Source organism: Indicator indicator, chromosome 2, assembly GCF_027791375.1.
Source record: "Indicator indicator isolate 239-I01 chromosome 2, UM_Iind_1.1, whole genome shotgun sequence".
Lineage (NCBI taxonomy): Eukaryota > Metazoa > Chordata > Aves > Piciformes > Indicatoridae > Indicator > Indicator indicator.
In genome coordinates this window covers 28,277,344-28,300,770 of record NC_072011.1, presented here as the reverse complement: position 1 = coordinate 28,300,770, position 23,427 = coordinate 28,277,344, and the positions used below count along the sequence as shown (strand labels likewise).

General features: G+C 41.1%; 1 protein-coding gene across 1 annotated transcript in view; it reads left to right on the top strand.

The window, feature by feature from the left end:
* The first annotated feature begins 1,876 nt into the window (after positions 1-1,876).
* DACT2 (dishevelled binding antagonist of beta catenin 2) overlaps positions 1,877-23,427 on the top strand; it is a 39,274-nt gene continuing 17,723 nt past the window's right edge. The window contains 1 exon segment of the mRNA XM_054396709.1: positions 1,877-1,974. Within this exon segment, the coding sequence (XP_054252684.1) occupies positions 1,877-1,974 (98 nt within the window).

Genomic DNA, 23,427 nt, shown 5'->3' with positions numbered 1-23,427 from the left:
GGGCTTCAGGCAAGGGGCTCAGCTACACGGAGTTGCGGCTCCCCTTGGCTCAAAGTGGAGCTGACAATGCCAATTCTTCTTGGCAACTGCTTCTCTGTTTAAGGTTATGATGCAGTCCTTTGCTTGAACTCCAACGAGAGTCTACGGGACTCTCTCTCTCTCGGGAAGTCCAAGTTTATATTGCTCTGGCAGCACAGGGCTGTGGAGCGGCGAAGCAGGCAGCTTCGTTTCTCTCCCACGAACAGCAGGGTTGCGCAGGGTGGCTAAGTGCGATTCCTGCTTATACGAGCCAGTACACACGAGGTCGTGGCTGCTTGGTCTGCTGCTTATAGCTGTAGCAGATGTTGGACTCCCAGGCTTGGGCTAGTCCCTCCCCCTCTGGGCTAAAGCTTACCCTCGGGAGTCCAGTCGTCTTTAAGACACGGCAGAGTCTTCTTCCGATCTGCTGGGACTGGGCTTTCGATGCTGGCTTTCATAGCTTCAGCAAAGGGATCTCCTTTGCTGGTTCCTCAGGCAAACTGAGGCACAAGCGGCCTTCCCAGGATGCTGGCTTCTTCTCCGTGTTGCAGAGGCCGCTAGTATGCATGCATGTGGGAGCGAGGAGACTTACAGGCAATGGCTTACGTGCTGCAAGCTTACAGAGCTCAAGCAAAGCGAGAGCGCACAAAGCTCTGGATAACAAAAGAAGAGAGCAAAAGGAGAGAGCATGCATAGCTCTGGAGGGCAAAAGGAGGGAGCACAAAAGGGGAACGCAAAAGGAGAGAGCAAATTGTAAACAAGGGGGGTAATACTTATAAGTTTCTCGAGTCTGGATCTGGCCAATGGGCACACTTATCAACAACCTGCTTTAGCCTATAGAAAGCGTGAAGCTAGAATTATGCCCTTAAATAGAAAAAGCATGAGCATGCCACTGGATGGGTGCATGTAATTGTTTACCCCTTACAAGGCAGGTTGGCCTTTGTTCCCCACTCCAAAAAGGAAGGTGGAAGGGAGGAACATGTTGGGGGAAGTTTTCCAGTATTTGGGGGCATAATTCTGGGCATAGGGTGCCTTCACTACAAGCAGTGAAGGATAAAAGGACCTGGGGGTCCTAGTGGATGGAAGGTTGAGCATGAGTCAGCAATGTGCTCATGTGGCCAAGTAGGGCAATGGTATCTGTGATGAAGAGGTTATTAATTTATTAATTATGAAGTATGAATTATGGAAAATATTTTATTATTAAAGTTATTAATAACTGATTAATCACCTTTATATATTGATTCTAATGTACAGTTGTGAGAACATAATCCGTAACTGGTTTAGTGTATACAATTTGGTCCAATTAGAATATTTACAGAATCAATTTCTAATTAGGGAAATGGAGGCTGCAGTTCCATTGCTTGTCCACGAGATGGCGACTCGACAAGATGCTTGGCGTCTTTAACTATATACAGAGATTTACAATGTTATCAAAGGCAATTCAAGATGGAATATCATGCAGCTAGGCATGGGTGGTTTGAACCAAATGTTACTGAGTTGCACATGTGAAAAGATACACTATGTCTTTGTAGCGAAGCAAGCCGATGGATTCCACTGGCTGCTGCTGTCTGTCTGCCCGGGGCTGGCCCCGGGGCTGGGTGGGGGAAGGCTCCCAGGGCTGAGGCTGCAGCTGAGTCACTGGTGGGCCGCCGGGAGGGGGGGCTTTCCTCCGAATGGTGACTTTCCTTCTCCTCCCGCCTTGGTGGAAGGGACAACTTTCCAACAATCGGCGGCTTCCCTTGGCAGGGTGGTCCCACAACGCAACTGCGGTGGGGGAGGGGGTGGCAGGGCCGGTGATGGGAAGTGGTCCTACACAGCGGGGCCGGGTCCTTCAGATTCAGCTTGCACAATTGGGGTGATGGTTCCTGGTAGGTGGGGTCAGCCATCTCCGATCCCAGAGACGGGCTTCGGGAAAGGGGCTCAGCAGAGTGGAGACTTCCCCTTGCTTGGCTCGAAGTGAGCTGTCTATGCCGATCTTGGCAACTGCTTCCCATTTAAGGTTATGATGGCTTGAACTCAAAGGAGAGGTGTCTCTCTTTCTTTCTCTCGGGAAATCCCAGGGGCTTCGGAGCAGCGGTAGGGCTCCTTTATCCCCTGCGAACAGCAGGGTCACGCAGGACGCATGGCTGCTTGATCAGCTACTTATAGCTGTAGCAGATGTTGGACTGCCAGACTTGGGCTAGTCCCTCCCCCTCTGGACTAAAGCTTACCCTCGGGGTTCCAGTCTTCATTGAGATGTGACTGGGCTTACAACTCTGGCTTTTGTAGCTTCAGCGAAGGGATCTCCTTTGCCGATTCTTCAGGCAGCTCGGGGTGCTGGCTTCTTCTCCGTGTTGCAGAGGCCTCTAGTATGTATGCATGTGAGAGTGAGAAGACTTACAGGCAATGAGCTTAGGCGCTGCGAGCTTACAAGGCTCAAGCAAAGTGAGGGAGCAAAAGGAGAGAGCAACTTCCAAACAAAGCGGAGTAATTCTTATAATTTCTCGAGGCTGGTTCTGGTCAATGGGCACACCTGTCAACAACCTGTTTTAGCCTATAGACAACATGAAGCTAGAATTATGCCCTTAAATGGAAGGAGCATGAGCATGCCATGCGATGGGTGCATGTAGTTGTTTACCCCTTAGCAGACAGGTTGGTGCATGGGCCTTTGTCTCCCACTCTGGAAAAGAGAGTGGAAGGGGGGACTTACCCAAACATGTTGGGACAAGTTTGCTGGTATTTGGGGGCATAATTCTGGGCATAGGGTGCCTTCACCACAGTATCCTGGGTTGTATTAGAAGGGCTGTGGTCAGTAGGTCAAAAAAAGTTCTCCTCCCTCTCTAGTCTGCCCTGGTGAGGCCACATCTGGAATATTGTGTCCAGTTCTGTGCCCCCCAGTTCAAAAAGGACAGGGAACTGCTTGAAAGAGTCCAGCACAAAGCCACAAAAATGATTCAGGCAGTGGAACATCTTCCTTATGAGGAGAGACTGAGGGAGCTGGGGCTCTTCAGCTTGGAGAAGAGGAGACTAAGGGGTGACCTCATTCATGTTTATAAATACTTAAAGACTGAGAATGGAGGATGGAGCCAGGCTCTTCTGGGTGATGCCCAATGACAGGACAAGGGGCAATGGGTGGAAGTTGAGGCATAGGCAATTCCATGGAAACAGGAGAAAGAATTATTTCACTGTGAACAGAACACTGGAACAAGCTGCTGTAGTGGGTTGAAAATTCCCCCCAAAAATAAATTTGCCAGACTAGCCCAAATGGAAGTGAAGCAGTATTTACAAGCAAAACTGCAATCTACAATGAAATGCAATGAATATGTACAAAATATAGAGTATTTACAATATTTACAGGTATTTACAATTTATGAACAGCACAGGAACTCCCCTGGCCAAAAACCAGGGGAGCTGCAACAGCTTCTCCTCCCCCTGCTCTCCTCCTTGTCCCCCTTGGACAAAAAATGGGACAAGAGAAAAAACAGAAAAGTTGTTGTTAATACCAGCAATGCAGTCAAGGTCAGTAAAGCCAGGAGAAGCATCAGCCAGAGTCAAAGAAGTGAAAAGAGAAAGATTGTTTTGTACAATTAGTTTAAGTCCATTATCTCTCCAATTGATTGTTTAGAACTTATCTTTATTTTCCTTTTTACACCCAATAGTGATTTATTTACATTTTACTACTTTCTGTTCAAGATCTGTGGAAAATTTTTAAAGGTACATCCTAAAACTCCCACAGCTGCCTGGGGGGTTTGTGGAGTCTCCCTCTCTGGAAATATACAACACCCACAGGGGGGCTGGACTAGATGATCTCTCAAGGTCCCTTCCAGCCCCTAACATTCTGTGGTTCTGTGATTCTGTGAAGAGATGCAATCACAATACAACACAATGTTCCAGCTAATATTATATTTCTGTATCTGTTGTTGCTGCCTTCAGTGGCAACTTTCTCTGTTTTTTCCCTCTCTGGAAAAGTCTTGCTAGAACAGGTTCAGATGCAATGTTTTGAGATTCCTGAGCAGAGGATCTTCAAATGCAAGAATAATAATTTCCAAAAATAACCAAACAAAAAATGAACCCCATAAGATAAATTTCCACAGTGACATGTCCATATGTCCCCTGGTCTCACATGGGAGTTATGGTACAAGCTGTCACATAGAAAATGCTCAGAGCTCTAAGACTGCTACAACTGAATCAACCCCCTGACTCCTGTCCTTTATGCCGCTCTTTGTATTTAAGAGAGGAATACAAAGCTAGATTTATTTTTTTAAAACTTCATATACAGACACCAGCCAAATATCAGGGGGCTGTTATTTTGATGTTCAGATGTGCACATGTTTATGCTATTTAACATATGGTGTTTCTTTATAATCTGCACACACCCAGCATTTCTGCTCCAGATTGTAATGGGAAAAACCCTTAACCAGCTGTTATTAGTTACCTCATTTATTGCTCATTTTGGAAGACTTTCAGTTATCATGCCAAAAGGCATAGAATGAAACCTAAAAAACACCCTTTCTCTTTATGACAACTGAAGTTATTAAATGTAGAACCCGAAAAGAAAGGTTGTTTTTTTTTAAGCCTAAAGAAACAGAGTGAAAATGTCGCATTAAAAAAAAAATCAGAGGAGTGTGACTCTCCCATTTTATGGAATATAAATCTTTCCCACTTAAGCAAATGTTGGAAAATTAGAGTTAGTTTGTATTACTTTTACTATTGGATTCATCTGTTCCTTTCTTAACTCGTTTAGGTGTACAAATTCATAATCACAACACTGTACTAAAAAAAAAGAAGATTTTTTTTACCTTCTGGAGAGAAAGGAAAATAGAAATGTGCATCTGATGGCCACATGGCTTCCTCTGTGTTTTGTTTCATAACTCATTTTTCTTCCAGTTTTATGTTGCATTGGATAATCCATATTTTGACCTTTGTTAACACCTGATATCTTGATTTTGTTTTATTAACAAGAAAGAAAACTGTTAGTTTGTGCCTAACAATCTGTGCAAGTTAATGTTTAATATTAATTTTACAGTTGCATTATGTAAGCAGTAATATTTTAAAACTTCCCTTTGTTACATGAAACCTCAAGAAGACTCCATTTCTACAAGCACTCAAAGGGTGAAAAATGATCTTTAAATCAGTCAGATAGCCATTTTTAAATGAATTGCCACTTTCTACACTTGTGTGTACTTGTCCTAACAACTGCTTTCAATAAGGAGAATTACATCCTCAGATTCATAATTAGTACTGAAAAAGCTCCATTATGTACAAAACAACAATCAATAATAAAGAATTATATTCATATAGTGAGCAATAAAAGTTCTGGTTCATCCTTGTTTTTTTTCTCAAACAGCAGCAGCAGTCACTGAGGAGAGAAATGCTGGGAAATTCTTCGAGCATACATCTTTGTAACAGATCACAGGGTGCAATGAAGCCCAGGGCAAACAACCCTGCGCCTTTAAGTCCACAATGCTAAATTTAGAAGCATATCGGTCCATATGCACAGGCAGATAAGTGGGATAACTGCCACTCAATTAAAACCATCTCCCTGACTACATTTAGTATAACCCTGCCCTCAACTTCCTCCCAAGCTTTCCACTGCAAGATGCACTTTATTGACCCTTGTTCCTGTAAAGTCTATTTATTTGTATGGAGGCTCCCTCTTCCCCTCCCATCTTCTGCAGAAAGCATTTCCGCAATAAACCTAGTTCCATCAAGTATACAAAACACAGATTTCTTCCTAAGTCCAAAAGGAACAATTAAGTATCTGTTCTGATCACATATACAGAATGTGGAATTTTACCCAGTTTCCTATGTTAAGACTAAAAACTTGTTTCAAAATGAACTGATCACAGAGGTTGTCTACTCCTAATTTTATGTCAGCAAAGTGTAGTTTCTGAGACCTGTTTCTAGAGTCCACCACACTTCAGTTACTCTCCTCCCTTATTAGGCACTTTTGTACCAGTGTTTGAGAGGCAGAGATAGCTGATTATCTGAGGATGCATGTCCTTGAAATCAAAGTACACATAAGTACATCTTCTTCCCAGTCTTTAAGTATAGCATATAGCAAACTGTTGGTTACAAGCAGCCAAATTATTCACATTTCCTTCTAACTGTCTCATAAAACTATGTGCAAGTTGTATTTAAAACAAAATCATTCAATTCCAATGGAAAAAAAAGCATACAACTCAGAGTAAAATTCTTTGCTGAAAGAAATACCATGAAAAGGTTTCTGTATTCCTTATCTGAGTCTACATTTGGCAGATAAACTTATTTCTTCCTTGTATTATTTAATTATGAATTAAAGAAATTATATTACCCAAATATACATGGAAAAAAAATCATTGTGCATACTTATTAACATTCACTTAGCAGCAGAAAAAGATTCTATTTTATTTCACTTAATTTCATTTTTCATTCCATTTCATTGAAAATATTTCCCAATCATTTCATAATACTTTCACTTGAAGCTGATAAAATATATATTCACCAGATTTAAGACATTCTGGTAATATCATCATTCCTGACATCAAAGGATTTAAAAGCTTTAAAAATTTTGGACTGCTTATCACAGCAGGGTACAAAATTCCCTGAACGGAGAACATTAGCTTCTCTGGAGACAGATTATCAGGGCCAGTTATAACCTTGTCCATCGTGTCACTGAACTTCTTGTTGGCCAGTGTTTCTTTTATTTCCTGACAGTTTAAATCTGAGTAGTGATATGTTATTTGTTTCTCAGTGATTAAGTAAAAAAAATTGTTTGGCATGTTTGTAAAAACAACACTTATAAACTGTGGACTTGCAAAAAATTCATACAATTTTTACCCCTGCATCAAGAGAGCTGCCAATGACACAGCTTGTACTGCTTACATGTGGCTGGGCAAACAGTTGTCAGGAAATCACAGAATTTTCAGGGTTGGAAGGGACCTCAAAGATCATCCAGTTCTAACCCCCCATGCCATGGGCAGGGACACCTCCCACTAGATGAGGTTGCTCAGAGCCACATCCATCCCAGCCTTAAAAACCTCCAGGGATGGGGCCTCCACCACCTCCCTGGGTAACCTGTTCCAGTGTCTCACCACCCTCATGGTGAAGAACTTCTTCCTAACATCCAGTCTGAATCTACCCACTTCAAGTTTTGTTCCATTTCCCCTAGTCCTATCACTACTTGACACCCTAAAAAGTCTTTCCCCAGCTTTCTTGTTGGACCCCTTGAGATACCGGAAGGCCCAATGAGGTCTCCTCAGAGCCTTCTCTTCTCCAGACTGAACAACCCCAACTCTCTCAGTCTGTCCTTTTATTATCCTCGTGGCACTTCTCTGGACATGTTCCAGCACGTCCAGATCATTTTTGTAAGAGGGGTTCCAGAACTGGATGCAGTACTCCAGGTGGGGTCTCACCAGAGTGGAGTAGAAGGGGAGAATCACCTCCTTCGACCTGCTGGCTATGCTTCTCTTGATGCAACCCAGGATGTGATTGGCTTTCCAGGCTGCAAGTGCACACTGGTGAGCTTCTCATCCACCAGCACCCCCAAGTCCTTTTCTCAAGGGCTGTTCTCAAGCCAGTCCCTGCCCAGCCTATATTGGTGCTTGGGATTGCCCTGACACAGATGCAGGACTTTGCACTTAGTCTTGTTGAACCTCATGAGGTTGTCATGGGCTCACCTGTCCAGCCTGTCAAGGTCCCTCTGGATGCAATTGCTTCCATCCAGCATGTCTGCTGCACCACACAGCTTGGTGTCATCAGCAAACTTGCTGAGGCACTTGCTGAGTGGCACTCAATGCCACTGTCCATGTCACCAACAAAGATGTTGAACAAGACTGGTCCCAGCACTGATCCCTGAGGGACTCCACTTGTCACTGGCCTCCACTTGGACATGGAGCCATTGACAGCCACTCTTTGGGTGTGGCTGTCAAGCCAGTTCTTTATCCACTGAATGGTCCATCCATCAAACCCAGACTTTACCAGCTTGGCAGGCAGGATGTCATGTGGGACAGTGTTGAAGGCTTTGGTAAATTATGTCAGTTGCTTGTCCCTCTTCTGTTAATGTTGTGACCTTGTCATAGAAGGCCACCAGGTTTGTCAGGCAGGATTTGCCCTTGGTGAAGCAATGCTGACTGTACCAAATCACCTCTTTGTTATTTTTCTGCCTCAGCAGTGGCTCCAGGAGGATCTGCTCCATGATCTTACCAGGCACAGAGGTGAGACTGACTGGCCTGTAGTTCCCTGGTTCTTCCTTCTTTCCCTTTTTGAAAATGGGAGTTATGTTTCCCCTTTTCCAGTTAGGGGGGACTTCCTTGGACTGCCATGACTTTTGGAATATAATAGAGAGCAGTTTAGTGACCTCACCCGCCAGTTCCCTCAGCACCCGTGGGTGTATCCTGTTTGGTCCCATGGACCTGAACACTTTCAGGTTGGTCAGAAGGTCACAAACCTGATCTTCACTCACAATGGGCAGTTCCTTCTTCCATCCCCTGCCATTATCTTCTGTGACTCCAGAAGCGTGGCTGGAGCCTTTGCCAGTGAAGACTGAGGTAAAGAAGTCATTGAGAACCTCAGCCTTCTCCATGTCACTTGTTACCAGTTTCCTTTCTGAGGGGGCCCACACCTTCCCTAGTCTTTTTACCATTTATATTCCTAGATAAATTTTTGCTGTTGCAAAACATCTATCCCACTTCATGGAGCAGGGTCAGTGACTCACTGACCACCTGTGTAAGCAGAAGAACCAAAGGGTGCATTTATCAGCTCAGATATGATCCTGTACTAATGATTTTGGCCACAGTCTGTTGTCCTGCACAGCATCATACTATCAGGTGGATGCACCAGCTTGGGTTAGCAGGAGTTGTAGTGCCTTTCCACAGACTTACATTACTCAGTGTAAACGAGGATGAAATGAAACAATGGCATGTTGTGGATATGATAAGAAAAAGCCTACAAGCTCTGGAAACATCTGGATAGCAGGGCTGCTAACAGCCATAAATTCCAGAACCTTGAGTTTGCTTCCAGGTAGGCTAGGAAAAAAATTAAAAAAAAAGAAAAAAGCTTCAATTTTACCAGAAGCCATCACATTATTAGAAATGTTTTCCATTGGAAGAGTTGTGGGTTTTCAAATAAAATTAGTTTTGTTAAAAAATCTCTGATGACTGCCAGCAGTTGCCCAGCTACTCTGTGGATGTACTGGCCAGACAGACACCTGCTTCTTCAAGCCCCTCTTCTTCTCACGCCTGCCTGCAGCCCAGAATATTCAAGATTTTTGAAGATTGTTTTCTCACTCCCAGCGAGAGTTCCTGATTCAGAGACAAAACAATGCCTGGCCTGTCCTTGGTCCTTTCTTTTTAATATGCCACTCAATTTAAAAGGCACCCAGTGTGTAAGCAACATCCCTACTATGGCTACTCTTCCTTCTGTAACTGCTTTTTACTGCCAAGATCACACCTTCTTTTGTAGAAAACTTGTTTTCCCATCTCTTTTCAGCTATACACACATCTGCTCCCTGCCTTGGCTTCATTTTTTGCATTCCTCTCTCTCTGCAGGTGCTTAGTCTGAAAACACTTCTGACCACCTCTGGGCACTGCCTACTTTTGGCTTTGTAAAGCAGGCAACTTTCTAAACTTCTTCTCTCTTCTTCTTGTCTTACCAAGCTAGCTTTACATATAGGTACAGTTTTGTCACCGATTTCCACCACTTACTACTGCCCTTTCCTACCTTGCCTCCTGCACCCTAGAAAAGCCCTTCACATTGTACAACTGCTACTTCCCTGTGCTTCACTGACAGTCTCCTACCTCAGAACAGTAGCATAAGGAAGTGGTGCAAACCCTGCAGAGTAGAGGATGATAAGTTATGGAAAAGCATGAAGAAGAAAGTGCTAACATAAATTTGTGGAGCACTTTGAACTACTGCAGAAAATTTCTATTACTCTTCATCTGAACTGTTTTCCTCTCCCAGCTACAATAGTGGTGGAAGATCATTTGGGGGGTCCTGTGAATCCTTCAAACTGACATAGGTGTGGAGAGGTACCAAGATACCAGGGTAAATAATAACTGGCAAAACTCAACAGGTCAATGTACTTGAGCCATAAGCAGACCTGTGTGACTTCTGCTTACTCACAGATCCATGACAACAGAGCCAAGGGCTGGAGTGCTGACTCTCACATCCCACAAAAGCAGGGGAAACTCACACTGCTCTGAAAGCTGTCAAGGGAGGTCGTGCCAGGCAATGCTGGGTTTTCACTTTTTATAAGGATTCACTTGTTCCACCAAAACATTCATAACTTATTTTTGTTAGGGAAAGTTACTCAGCTCCAGAATGAAACATTTAATGGGGAGAGAGATGGAAAGAGACTAGCCCACCTCAAACAGTTTAATAACTAGGATATCTAAGGCACAGAGCCTGGAATAAGGACATAGGGAAGCTCACAAACAAAGGAGTTAAATATCCCTCTCATATAACCTGGGTGTGGGGAAGCACTGTATAGCAATTTATTGATTATTTTGGAAAGTTCTGAAGGCTTTGTTTTATCTCAAGGCAGAGTGTGTCCTTGAAAGACACAACAATTTAAAATGGTAACACTGGAAAAAGCTACAAAGGTGTAGGTGTGGAGGGGTAATGTTTGTAAAACACCATAATCAAAGTATTTTATCTGATAGCAATAGCAGACAATTCACTTTAAAGCTGCTATTATGTGGCATCCATATAGAGTGCATTTCTGTCATTTCCTCCCACATATGATCCTGTCGGAATTTGAGCAATAAAACTGATACACACATATTAGGATCTATTTTCTCTTGCCATGCTCACCCTAAGTGCTTTTGGAGTCTGATTTCTAACCTGAAGGAAAACATGGGAGGTCGTCTGGCGTCTTTGCGCCATCTACTGTCTTCCACAGATCTTGTCATTCAACTCCCACATTTTAGATTGCAGAGAGAGCTGATTAGATGTTATAGTAGAAATGTTGATTATAATTGTGCAGTCTTGTTCCTGAAAGGCAATAGTCACTCAGAACCCAATACTCTTTTTCTTTTTCTTTTTCTTTTTCTTTTTCTTTTTCTTTTTCTTTTTCTTTTTCTTTTTCTTTTTCTTTTTCTTTTTTCTTTTTCTTTTTTTTTCTTTTTCTTTTTCTTTTTTTTCTTTTTCTTTTTCTTTTTCTTTTTCTTTTTCTTTTTCTTTTTCTTTTTCTTTTTCTTTTTCTTTTTCTTTTTCTTTTTCTTTTTTTTCTTTTTCTTTTTCTTTTTCTTTTTCTTTTTCTTTTTCTTTTTCTTTTTCTTTTTCTTTTTCTTTTTCTTTTTCTTTTTCTTTTTCTTTTTCTTTTTCTTTTTCTTTTTCTTTTTCTTTTTCTTTTTCTTTTTCTTCCTTTGTTTTTTTTTCCCCTCATACTATTGTCACAGTCAGATCAACCTGCAACAGGTCACAGCCTGTTAAGGATTTCTCCAAATTATTTTCAAACATGTAAGTCACCTCCCTTTGGTTTTAAAATGTTCCAGCACTTAATTACCCCAGCTTCAAAAAAGTATGCCTTGTTTCTAATGGCTTTTATCCCCACATAATGTACCATTTTCCCTCTGAGATGGAAAGGGGTCTTTGAGAAGCCAACACAATGAAAAGATAATATTCTTTGTCTCTCCACAAAGACAGCCTACAGAGGAGTCTGTGCATTCCCAGGCTACTTCCTGGATGTGAAACAATATATAATTAAACACCTTCCTCAGAGCTGAAGAAAGAACCAGTGTCTACAAATGTCACCTCCAGCTGGATACCAAATGCTTTGTGAGAGAAAAGCTCTTTGCATGAGGGCTGGAGATGTTCAGCTGAAAGCTCCTTCTCAGCACAATAAATGTGCAGCAAAAGGAAGCTTGAGGCTACCAAAAACATTACATTTCCAGACCTGCCAGCTTAATAATCATCTAAGATACTGGATATCGGCTTAAGGTGACATAGACTGCCATAACAGTGTCTATTTTACCTTTCAAACTACAGCCCACTTATGCTTTCATTAAGGCAAGCAAACACTTATCCAGTCTGAATTAACATACTTAATACTTGGGGAAAAATGGGGGGGGGGGGGGAAGGAAAAGCAAACAAACAAAACCAGCTTATGTTCAGTTCATTTATTCTGGTGGAAGCAAAAAAAATATATATATATAAAGGGAAAGCTGTTACTGGAGTTTCATGTAACAAAAATCAGCCATTTGAATAGCCATAGGGGAGAGAGTAAAAGTGCAGCTAGCTGAAATGCATTTCTGACAATAAGTAATCCTGGACACTAAGGGACATAATATACGTAATGGTGTAGTGGCAGAGTCAGAGAGTCCTTTCCCCTGTTTATACTCTCAATTTTCAGCAATCAGCATCTGTGAATTCCTGAGGTAATGGATGAACTCCAACTACATTTAATAGCCACCAGTGGACTCACCCTTCATGATTTTTCCTAATCTAGCTATGTGAACTTCAGTCTCCACTCGACAGCATCCTGTAGCAATAAGTTGCATTTAGTGTTGTGGAAAAGGGATTTTTGGCTTGGTTTGGGTTTTTTGTTTGTTTGTGCTGCTTCTCTGCTATCACAAGCATGATAATATTTCGCTCCTCTTATAAAGACTTCCAGGCAAAAAAAAAAAAAATATAGAAATTCAACTTCTTTATGTAAAAACCCATAAATAAAATAATCATTTGAAAACAATATACATGCCTTTTAACCATTTCTTTTTAAAAGGAAAAAAACTCTTTCCATGATAAATGATCTTTATCATGAATTTGCAAGTCTAAAGGATCACAGGAGAAGCATTCTACCAGCAGGTCATGATTAAAGAAACACAAAACTCAACAAAGCCACCTTCTCCCTGGGTTCAGTAGATGCTGCTCTGTCTTCTTAAGGACACAACCATTAGTTAGTCACGTCTTAAGTGCTATAAGGTGTGGGTTTGCTATAATGAATTATACCAGGTTACCTTAAAACTCAGTGTGCTCTAGTGCTTTTTAAGCACAGTTAGATTTTTCCTTTTAATTTGGCTTATCCCTGGAGGTTTTTAAGGCCAGGCTGGATGTGGGTCTGAGCAACCTGACCTAGTGTGAGGTGTCCCTGCCCATGACATGGGGGTTGGAACTAGATGATACTTCCAACCCTAACAATTCCATGATTCTAATTCTGAACTTATTTTAAATAGAATATCATTCAATGCTCATTACTGCAAATAAAACTCAAGCTATTCAAGGTAAACAAGGAAACTGCTATTTCCCTAAAAGTTAGCTCAAATAATCCCAAAGCTTTTCTTTCTGCTGTGATCCCTTTGTTGGGATTGCATATTTTAAATGTTGGTCACCTACACTTGACCACAATGCATGAAGTATTTTTTTCTGCAACATTAATTAATTGCACAAAATTGCCTAGTCGTGCCTAAAAGAAGTTCATACAGCATAAATAAATGTATTTCCATGTTGGTAAGATTGGACAGACCCTCTGATTTACAATTTCCACAGGTTAAAACAAGGACTCCATGACATACCAATGGTTGAAAACATTTGATGAAGCATATTTTATTAGAATATGCTGTTTTGGATAAACAATTTTGTAGAATCTCTCTCTCTCTCTCTCTTTTTTTTTTTTTTTAATTAATAAAAGCGTTATAAGTGGAAGATGTACATTATGTCAAACTCAAAATAGAATATCTGGGATTTAGTCCTTTCTGGAATATTTTCCTGACTTCCTCATTTCATATTGTTTAAACTCATCGATATTTCGTTAACCAAACATATTATGTGAAATATTTCACATTTTTATAGGCAGTTTAACTCTGCAACTTCTTACCTTTAAACTATTTAATTTTCCAGCTTAATTCAAGTAATGTATATAAAAACGTAGCTACAAACAGTTTATAGTTTATGTTAATACAATCTGTTTGGCTTTTCACCCTTGGCAGAATTTATCTTGCCCTTGTCACTCGATAAATGGTTGGCAACTCTGGCTTTTTGTTCGCTCAGCTCTCCCCAGATGTGGTGCAGTGTGGTACTGTACCACTAGATGTCACTCTGGACTATTCCAAAGAAGACAAAATGTGCAGTAGCATCTCCCCATCAGCAAATAATAACTCGTTTCAAAGCAGGAGATACTTCTTTCAGGACGGCACTTTAGCCGTCCAATACGTACACGTTCACCTTACATCCCTATTCCTCCGCTGCTACTGACTGTGCTGACACAACATCAAACACCGGAAAGCAGGTCAAGTGCTATACAGCAAAACCTCAGTCCTGTCTTCTCATTTCACAAAGGAATAATTTCTAAGATCCATAGTTTTCAATCACTCTGAGACACCGTGAAAAAACACAGCTGTGGGGTGCCTCAGAGAGGGCCAAGGGGCAATGTTGAGCATGATGTCTGAACTTAGAGCACATAATTCAGCAAATGAGATGTCTGGTGGGTTGAATCTGAGGCCGGCTGACTAACCACTCTATTTCTGCATTGTTTCTTATGGGTTCTGTTTTCTTTAGTATTTTGGTTTGTTGGTTGATCGGCTGGCTTGTAGTCTTTACCTGATTGAGTTGTTCCCAGTTCTCCCCCAGGAGAAAGTAACTTTGGTCTTGGGTTAAGACACAGCATTAGCAAAGGTGAGAAAGGTGAGGTGCTCCCGTGTCTGTCAGGTGGATTCTGCTGATGCTGAAGTTCTGGGAGGGAGAAAAAAAAAAAGGGGGGGGGGGAAAAAGGGGGGGGGGGGGTGGAAGAGAGAAAGAAAGAGAGAAAGAGAGAAAGGAAGAAAGGAAAAGAAAGAAAGGAAGAAAGGAAGAAAGGAAGAAAGGAAGAAAGGAAGAAAGGAAGAAAGGAAGAAAGAAAGAAAGAAAGAAAGAAAGAAAGAAAGAAAGAAAGAAAGAAAGAAAGAAAGAAAGAAAGAAAGAAAGAAAGAAAGAAAGAAAGAAAGAAAGAAAGAAAGAAAGAAAGAAACAAAGAAAGAAAGAAAGAAAGAAAGAAAGAAAGAAAGAAAGAAAGAAAGAAAGAAAGAAAGAAACACATATTGACTTCTTATGGCAGTATGATCATAATGGTGATCATGGAATTTTAAGCATAAACTGCAGGGAGCAGAGATGCCATAACAAAACAGGACAAATTTTTAAGTCCACAGATTTTCTGAATGTATTGTACATAACAGCTGTGGAGTTTTGGGTACATTCTGGAATTTATGCCAAAGGGAAAAGTCCTACTTGGGATAAGACTTTCGTCTATTGCTACATAGTTCCACTAATTCTAAGCAGCTCACAAATAGCAGAAGGTGGGGCATCTTTGAAGTATCTTGTCGTCTAATCACATTTACACTGTTTTAGGCAGAGCACGTCGTATGTCACAGCAAGACAGAGTTGGGTTAATTTAGAAGGAAATGAAAGAAAGGATTGTAAAACCTCAGAGGTTATTAAAGGTTCTGCTTTATGGTAGCAGAGGAATTATAACCTCTGAGAAACCACACTGTGCACACACGTGCAGCCGAAATAAGAGGAGTTGTGGGTATAAGCCCTGACAGTCATGTAAGTAAAATTCACTTTGAATCAAACACAAGAAGCAGCATAACACTGTCAAGTTGAGAGCTCATATAGTACAAAATACAGCCTTCATTGAAGAACTTAGCCCAGAAATCAGTTACACAGGGAAGCAACTTCTATCCTTCTCCACAGATGGGTGCCCAGAGCACAAGTTCCTGGAGGTCACAGCACACGGCTGTGCTGTTTTTAGGGGGCTCCCAGTATGCCTAAGACAGATGAATTGACAAGCCTGAACACAAACACCAGGGATGCAGGAACGATGCAAAAAATACTGAAGGGTTCCAAGTCCAATGTGCAAACATTGACTCCATAACAGCATGAGGTAGGGAGTGTTCTTTAGGCCCATTTTCCAGCAGAAAATGATCCTTTACAACTTCTGACTGTCACCATCACCTTTGTCACTACAAGGGGCAAACTGCTGCTCTGCATGCTGGAAAAAGGATGGCTGAAGTTGCACTGCAACTTTTCTCCAGAAAACCTGCTGTGTGGTTCAGCTGGTGTCTTCAAAGGCTCCAAGGGTCTGTCTGAGACAGTTGTCTTTTCAGCCTGCAAGACAGCAAAGCATGTCTTTTTGTCCCACCTTAATTCTCTTCAGCACTGTTATAAATGAAAGTGAGCATCTCTTTCTCTGTTACACCCTCTTGAGTCTCACCTCCTCTCCTTATTTTCCCACAATCATTCAGCGTACATTCAGAACCTCATCCCAAACCTCTGTCATAGAACAGTAAAGTAATGCCTGCCATCTCCTCTGCATTTCACCTTATGTGGTGGAGAAAAGGCCATTTGTTTCAATATTGCTTCCAGAGGACTCTACCTGTTGCTACCTTTATTTGATGTTTTGGGAGAGTTGTTTTTCTCTAGCTAGCATGGATCTGCAATGGAATGCACTGATTAGTAAACAGAAATTGCACACAGAACAAATCTAGCCTTCCAAATTTTCTCTAGGAGGAGCTTTACAGGACTTAACACAAGAATTTGCTTGCAGAGAAGGAAATTTGAACATCTATTTTAAAACACCCTGTTCTCTGAAGATTAAATATTTATTTGGGTGTCCACACATGTGAAGATTCTTTATTTTTTTCCAAGTGTTTCTGTGTTTGTCCTTAATCTTTACTGCAGCTGGTGCATAGTGTTATTTTACAGGTACTAAAAACATTCAGCAGGGCAGCCGCTAGCTTAGGTGTCAGACTCTTGATAACAGATGGCTGATGTTCATGGTAGCAATGAGGACAGCAGCTGCTTCTGTTTTGGAAGAAAGAATGGAGAAAACTTGAATCACACTGATTTAGGAGAGAGCTTATCTTAGGGCTTCTGGCACATCTAGCAGGGTTTTAAAAAGCACTGATGCCTCAGTTAAGGTCAGAAGAAAAGCACAAAAAAATATCTACCTTGCTGCTAACATGGGTCTGGGTACTAACTTCTCCACCTTTGCAAATCAAATTCTATGTAAGGATTTCTGCCATGTATCTACTCTGCTAAGAAAGAGCTTTTGAAGAACTATTTATTTACAGAGGAGACAGAAATTTATCAGTGCTGGAGGGAAGAAGAATCCGGGAAGCAAGAACAGAAATGACCTGATGGATAATTTCAGCTCAGTAAAAGGGTAAAAGAGTGTATCTTGATGATACTTTACTCAAGCTGCTGCAGAAGGCATGGATGTTACAGAACTATGGTGCCCCCCATGCAGGCTTGCACAATGCTCTCAGGGGACATGCAAGCCATGGCATGGGGCTATGAGCTAGCACCACAACTGCAAACAGTATGGCTTTACCAGAGTAGTGAAGAGGCAAAACACAGCTTAGGGATACCAACAAAATGACACTTAAACAATCCTGCTACAACCTGAGGGAGTATCTCCAACACATACTGCACTGATGCAGCAGCTCGCTCCAAAACGGCACAGTGCTCCCATGGGCAGTCAGAACAGAAATAGCAACAGTTTCCCCCAAGTGAAAAATGTCACATCTGAGAGATGAAGAGCAAACAAGCGGATAGGATAAAGAAAAGCCACCAAATCCAAACATGACCTGAACACATTTTGGAAGTTCAGATAACCCTTTAAGTGATTTCTGATTTCCTCTATGTGTTTCAGGATACCTGATAGGTTTTATTGCTTGGGTTTGGGGTTTTTTTGGGTTTTGTTGTTTGGTTTGGTTTGGTTTGGTGGCTTGTTTGTTGGGATTGTTTGGGGGTTGGTCTTTTTGTTTGTTGGTTGGTTTTTTGTTTGGGGTTTTGTTGTTGTTGTTTATTTGGGGTTTGGGAGGGGATTGGGATTTTGTTTTGTTTTTCTATAATCATTCTTAAGCATCTAGCTGTGGAAACACTTTCAAATAGACATTGCATCTTCAAACCATTCCTCCAGGCTTCCAGTTAAATTAACGTAGTGAAAGGGGGAATCTTAGACTGAGATCTGGAAATGTCTGCACCTCACTGACATCAAAGTCACACTTTGTGGCAGTGCTATACTTCTGTGGTTCTCACACCAACACATTTGGCAGTTAACTGTGTACCTGTGCATCATGGTCTACAGTGTTGTATAATCATTACAAAAGCCCCAACATGAAGGGTAAATGCTCCTCTGAAATTCTTTTGCCAGCTCTTTAGCACTGATGCTTCAGAGAACACATGCCCACAACACCAAAGCAAAATTATCTCAGTCAGTGGAATATGAGCACTAGCCATTCCTTCAGTTGTGCTGCATCCAGTCCCAAAAGAAGCATGTCTGCCATCCAGAAAACCTATTATCAACCACAGGAGACTGTTTTACAGGTCAAGCACAGAACAAGCTTAATTCCCTGGGCATTTTTCAAGATGGATTCAGGTAAGATTAAAGTAGACCTGGCTCCACGGCATTAATAGATAATTTATATGTAAGGAGTACTGAGTCATAATCATGTGATTTTCTAGCAGTACCACAACTGAAATACACTCTAATGTCACTTGTGCTTCTCCAGGAATTAGATCTCTCTGGGGAATTTCTCTGCTTGATGTAGCTTGTTGTAGCTTGATGTAGCTTCAACCCAACACCCTCTTGACAGAGCGCTCTGTCAATTTTGTAAGCTATTCTACTCCTGTCCTTTCAAGCAAATCCTCCACAACATCTCTGAGGCTGAGCATAAACACTCAGCATAAGGTGAGACTCAAGATGCTTATTTTATAGCTTGGTACAGGTGGGAAGAGTACCTGGTATCACTGTAGCAAAAAGGACTACAAGACATGAGATGCCTTGTTTGCTCACAGGCTTATATTAGAAAGACGTGTAGAGAATGAGGCCATGTGGGTCTCCTGTGGTGAAGGATGAGATGTTATGTATGGTAGTATGTACAGAATATAGTAGTATGTATATTATACAATACTAAATTATCTCATGCCTAATTAACTGTGTTATATGTCTTTTTGCAATTAAATTATCATTAAGAATTACTCAGGCACAAGTTGCTGATGTTCACATATAACACTTTATTTTAAAAACCCCAGTATTTTATAAGGAGCCCTCGTTACAATTTCCTGTCCCCTGTGTCTCCCAGGTGTTCACAAGGCAACATACTTTGCAATCAAACCAGTCTAACAATAAATCCAATTCAGAATGCAACCAAGGAATCTTCATAGGCACCTGACAATAAATAAAAATCTGACGAAGAGTAAGTTGTAGAGAGATGACATCACAAAGTTGGGGCACTGATAATACATGTGTGTACTTGTGTGTTTGTTCACACCCTGTTCACACATACAAAAAAAATTGTGAACAGAAATGTTAAAAAAGCACAAACTCCACAGCCTCAGTCACAGAGGAATTAAAGAGCAGCTATATATCTACCATCCATCTTCCCCATCCTGGAATGTGCAATATGTGCTTTAGCCCATCCCATTGCTGAGCACATAGTCAGTGTCTCAGCTTGCTTCTAAGTTTTCCATTTGTTTTTCCACAGTTCACTAATGACATACCTGGCCCTGATCACCACCCTGATGCAAGGGTGATGATGAATTCAGCAGACCCTACATGCAGATGGCAAAGCATGCAAAGCACTAACAGTTGGTACCAATGCACAGCTGAAGTTTTGCAAGCTTGCTTGCATTGTGTAACACGCTGAAAATACAGCACAGCTTTTAGTCTGCAATACGCCTAAGAGTAAAGAACCCCTGTCCATAAAGTCACTCTCCATAAAGGCATGAAATTTTACTCAGTAGCTAGTTTAGCTTGGAAAGGAAAGCTAGTTTATAGGAAAGAAGTCAAAAAGAAAGAAATATCACTATTTTAGATTGTCACTGCTCTTTCCACACATGAAAAAATGAAGCAAAGGCTCTGTTGATGAGAGAAGTGTGTCATAATATTGCTACACTGATGTATTTAGCAATACTCCAGTGGTATGTTGTATAGCAGTAAATTTTGTCTGTTTATAATGCTGAAGCAATCTCTGATATGGTTTTATCCCTGACCTAGCTATGGGGTTCAGACAGACATAAGTTTTGGGAAATGGAGTCACAGTTGAAGCTCTGTGATTAATTCTTTGGGGGTAGACTCAGCAGGAAGAATACCCCCAAGGCATGTTTTGCATATGTCTGCTCCTTCTTATATGCAGAGGTAAAGCAATGGTTGAAACATGGGATTCGGTATATGGGGTTTTACACTTCTGTCCTAGCAAAAGGATTTAACATTGTCAAAAGCAAACAAGAAATTTGATAAGGCTTCTTCTCCCATCTGAGAGGTTGCTGACATTGACGTGCTTCTGCAGGGAAAACACATCTGCACTTTCTAAAAGAATTATTTAAGTGAAAATATTTCCCAGTCACCACAGTGCTCAGTGTGATTCTCATGCACCATCATATAAATCTTAATAGCTCACAAAACTCAGAAATATTTCCACTAACCATTCAGATCACTGGAGCAAACTGGATCTGCCCTATTTTATCTTTCCCAGAAAAGAGAATGCAAGCCAAATAAAATCACAGTCCTCACAAGTCAGCAGTTTGTTTGCTCTTTTTTTCTGCATTTTGTTGAAAAAAAAATCCAGAAGGAGCAGGCTTATAAGCATCCAGCTAACTAAGGGTGCATTATCTGAATGTGTTCCATGCCTGTTATTCAATAAACATGACATTACTGTGCCATCCTCCACACTGCAATTCAACCCCCACTACCAGCACAGATCTCTAATACAAATAATAAGAACACCAGTCGCATGAGGAATTCCTCTTTCTTTCCACGTTCCTCCTGGACATCCTTAAGCTAACTATTTTAAACAAAAGATGTTTTGTTTTAAATGCTCTGACCAGAATTTGAAGAACTACTTGGCAAGACTACAATTAGTGCATCCTCAGGTTTCAGTTTCGCAAGATATTAAAGCATGTACCTAACTGTAAACATAGAAGTAGTGTTTTGACTTCATTGAGATCATTCACCTATTTAAAGTTAGGTGAGTGTTTACATATCTTGCTGTTGAATAGGTGCCTTGGGGCTTTCTAACCACATGCCATGAAAACTTTTGCCATTCCTTAACTAAGCCATGAAAAGACCCTTTTTTCTCCCTATTTTTTTTTCTTCTTTTTTTTTTTTTTTCCTGGCATTGTGTTTTATTCTCACTGGGAAAACTATTTGAGAATGTTTTGCACTAACTAAACTTTAAGCTACAACTGTCCAGAAAAAAGAAGTGCCCTTTCTTTGTAAGACCTCAGAGTTAATTGGTGGAACCATGAAGTAGAGCAGGAGGAATACTTTTTACTCTGGAACCGCACACTGGTATGCAACTTTTCCTATTGCAAATACATTTCTTTTTCAAAGAAGTAGGCTTAGAACTTGCACACAATAGGTTTGTTTTGCTCTGTTTTTCAGAGAAGTATGGAACTTTGAAAATAGATAGTAGAAAGTTACACACATGCACACACGCACACAAAGAACGGTGAAAAGACAAATCCATGTTTTAAGACTGATGTGAAGCATGTGACGTGAAATACAAAACAATTCTCTGACTGATATAACTTTAAAGGCTTTGATGGATTCATTTCTTATTAATTATGGAAAAGTGAAAAAAGAAAATTTGGATCCCTTGGACTAGAGCGAAATAAAAATGATAAATTATTAAATGAACAAAACAGTGGAGACTGGGATACCAATTACTTTTAAAGACAGCTGTGTGACCAGAAATATTTCATATTAGCAGAAAAGCCCATAAGTGAAAACAAACTGTGCATGTATGAATGACAGCAGACCCTGGAACAAGTGATCACAAATCACTTGGAATAATCCAGCATACAAACAGAAGAGGTTGCAGCTTGGGTATGCAAATAAGATCACCTATTTTAAAAAGCTGTTGAAGGGACATTCCCTTTCAAGTAAAGAGAAAACAATAAAGAAGAGCAAGGATCTAACTGATGAATGTTTGGAGCTGTACTGCAATGTTAATGGAATTTGTCTTTAACATTAATGATCAGGAAGAGGATTTTAAACAATATTGTAATGAAATCTCCAGGTGATGTGAACTTGCAAAGCATTATGAATGATAATGAGGGCAGAAAAATATTGCTGCAGAGCCAGCAGAAATCAGGAGGACAGGAAGAAAGAGAGGTACTGCTGAGAAAAAAAATACGAGCTATAAATAGTGGCAGGAAGCATGAAAAGGAAGGAGACTGCAAGAAAGAATTAGGGACTAATTTTAGGACTGACTAGTAGCAAGTTCTGAGCTTTCATCAGAATGCCAGTGAGTAAGACCAATAGGTGTAAAAGAAGGTATCATTCAATGTGGAGAAATAATTGGTATTCTCCTTGGTTTCTGATGTAATAGGACAAGGCAGAATATGCCCTAGCTTTGTGTGCTGGATTTTAGGCAAGCAATGACTTGCAAACTGTTCTCAGCAGGAGCTTAGCTGAAGAAGGAAAATTATAGAATCATAGAACAGTTTGGCTTGGATGGAACCGTAAAGATCCTCTAGTTCCACCCCCCAGCCATTGTCAGGGCCATCTCCAACTAGACCAGGTTCCTCAAGCCCCCATTCAACCTGACTCTGAACACTTCCAGGGTTGGAGCCTCCACAGCTTCTCTGGGCAACCTGTTCCAGTCCCTCACCACCCTCATGGTGAAAAATTTCTTTCTAATATCTAATCTAAATCTAGCTTCTTTCCATTTGAAGCTATTATCCCTTACCCTATCGCTACATGCCTTTGTAAAAAGTTCCTCTCCAACTATCTTCTAGCCCCACTTCAGACACTGGAAGGCTGCTATAAGGTGTCCCTGAGGCCTTCTCTTCTCCAGCACCATGTGAGCACAATCCAGTACAAGGCTACAAACCACACCAGAGGAGGGCTATTGCCGGAATGGACAAAACAGGCCTAGCCCAGAGGAGCAACAGAATAACCGTGCTTCCATTTCCTCTTTGCCTGTGCCCCACCTCAAGCAACCATACTGGCTTCTCCCATCAGAAAAGAGGTGAGGATCTGAAGCGATGGAGAAGGACTACTGACCCTCTTGGCAACAAGTTACTGATAGCCTCTGTTCAGAAACTGTTTTATCGATATCTCAGTATAACAGCCTTTTGGCCCAGCTCTTCCTTTTAAGTCTGTCCACCCTATAGCAGAAGCACCCAGCATCCATATTTAGCATCTCATTCTTAGAGAAGGCAAATTAAAAGTCTCCTTTGTTGCCAAAGAGTCTTACACCAACTTTTTGTCCATGAATGCATGGAGATGAAGCAACTCTCTGAGCACTGGCCCCAGACCAATCATACTCACCACGTATCCCCAGTTACCTCTGTTTATGACCTTTTGTAAACTCAGACCTCTTCAGTTCAAATTATTTCTTTGTATCTTATTTCTTCCCTGTTACTTTATGATGACAATGCTTTCAAGATCCTTGGCAAGAAGCACTGAAGCCACACCAAAGTGTACCGTAACTTTTTTTCCTATTCTGTATTGGATTCCCACATCTCCCA